Here is a 1,684-nt window from a genome sequence, read left to right as displayed (position 1 = left end):
TAAACAGCAATATTTGGTGGCTACATGTGCCTAGCGCCAAAAAGCAGAAATCATGCTGAGCTGAGAGCTGAAGAGCTGCAATTTTCACTTATCATGCTCTTCAGTGCACCAAAGATCTGGTGTTCTCTGCGCTCTGGACCCCATTCTCAGAAAAGAGGGACCTGGTGCCCAATATTACTGCGGCACAGTGCACTATTAGCACTATTCTCAGTTAAAATTTGCTCAAAGCAGAGTTCAGCAGCAAAAAGAGTAGCGCTGCAGGGCGCTATTCGCGCTATTTCAGCAAAAAGACGCTAAAAACCTTAAAAAGCTGGTCCAGCCGCTATCCTGCTTTTGCTGCGCTATTTTGTAGCAAAAGCAGAAAAAAATCACTCAGCTTGCCAGAGGTCAAAATTTGTGTAGCAACTTTTTCACTACGCTAGCGCTAAAAATAGCGGTCCCCTGCTACAGCTATTGCTAATTGGCTTGAGGAAGAGCAGAGCCCACTGCACTATAGCTAATTGGCTTGAGGGGTGCCCAGCTACACTACGCTATTTTGCCGCATTTTGTAGTGTAGCATAGCACTTGCGGTGTTGTTACTACTAACTGCCATTTGATTGGCACATTTTTTTCCAAAGCTGTTATGATACTTTATTTCTTGGATGAAACCTTGGGCAAGAGCTGGAAGATCTGGGATGGTGTGTGGCAGGTGGAGCTGGAAGAGCTGGTAATCTTGCCTTGGGCAAGAGCTGGAAGGGCTGGGATAGTGTGTGGCTGGTGGAGCTGGGGGAGCTGGCTATCTTGCCTTGGGCCAGAGCTGGAAGAGCTGGGATGGTGTGTGGCAGGTGGAGCTGGAAAGAGCTGGCTATCTTGCCTTGGGCAAGAGCTGGAAGAGCTGGGATGGTGTGTGGCAGGTGGAGCTGGAAAGAGCTGGCAATCTCGCATTGGGCAAGAGCTGGAAGAGCTGGGATGGTGTGTGGCAGGTGGAGCTGGAAAGAGCTGGCAATCTTGCGTTGGGCAAGAGCTGGAAGAGCTGGAATAGTGTGTGGCGGGAGGAGCTGGAAGAGCTGGCTATCTTGCCTTGGGCAAAAGCTGGAAGAGCTGGGATGGTGTGTGGCAGGTGGGGGTGGAAGAGCTGGCAATTTTGCCTTGGGCCAGAGCTGGAAGAGCTGGGATGGTGTGTGGCAGGTGGAGCTGGAAGAGCTGGCTATCTTGCCTTGGGCAAGAACTGGAAGAGCTGGGATGGTGTGTGGCAGGTGGAGCTGGAAGAGCTGGCAATCTTGCGTTAGGCAAGAGCTGGAAGAGCTGGGATGGTTTGTGGCAGGTGGAGCTGGAAGAGCCGGCTATCTTGCCTTGGGCAAGAGCTGGAAGAGCTGGGATGGTGTGTGGCAGGTGGAGCTGGAAAGAGCTGGCAATCTTGCGTTGGGCAAGAGCTAGAAGAGCTGGGATAGTGTGTGGCGGGAGGAGCTGGAAGAGCTGGCTATCTTGCCTTGGGCAAAAGCTGGAAGAGCTGGGATGGTGTGTGGCAGGTGGGGGGGGAAGAGCTGGCAATTTTGCCTTGGGCCAGAGCTGGAAGAGCTGGGATGGTGTGTGGCAGGTGGAGCTGGAAGAGCTGGCTATCTTGCCTTGGGCCAGAGCTGGAAGAGCTGGGATGGTGTTTGTGTGTGGCAGGTGGAGCTGGAAGAGCTGGATATCTTGCCTTGGG

The 1,684-nt window shown here is 53.0% G+C and overlaps 1 protein-coding gene across 1 annotated transcript; it reads right to left on the bottom strand.

Moving 5' to 3' along the window:
- Window positions 1-630: 630 nt before the first annotated feature.
- Window positions 631-924, bottom strand: PtA15_14A236 (uncharacterized protein; the record flags this gene model as incomplete). Its single annotated transcript, XM_053162931.1, has 1 exon — window positions 631-924. The coding sequence occupies one exon, from the start codon at window positions 922-924 to the stop codon at window positions 631-633; it is 294 nt and encodes a 97-aa protein (XP_053026908.1).
- Window positions 925-1,684: the final 760 nt, after the last annotated feature.

The sequence above is a fragment of the Puccinia triticina genome, chromosome 14A (genome assembly GCF_026914185.1).
Source record: "Puccinia triticina chromosome 14A, complete sequence".
Taxonomy (NCBI): Eukaryota; Fungi; Basidiomycota; class Pucciniomycetes; order Pucciniales; family Pucciniaceae; genus Puccinia; species Puccinia triticina.
The sequence above is the reverse complement of the archived record's forward strand: the minus strand, read 5'-3'. Positions and strand labels throughout refer to the sequence as shown.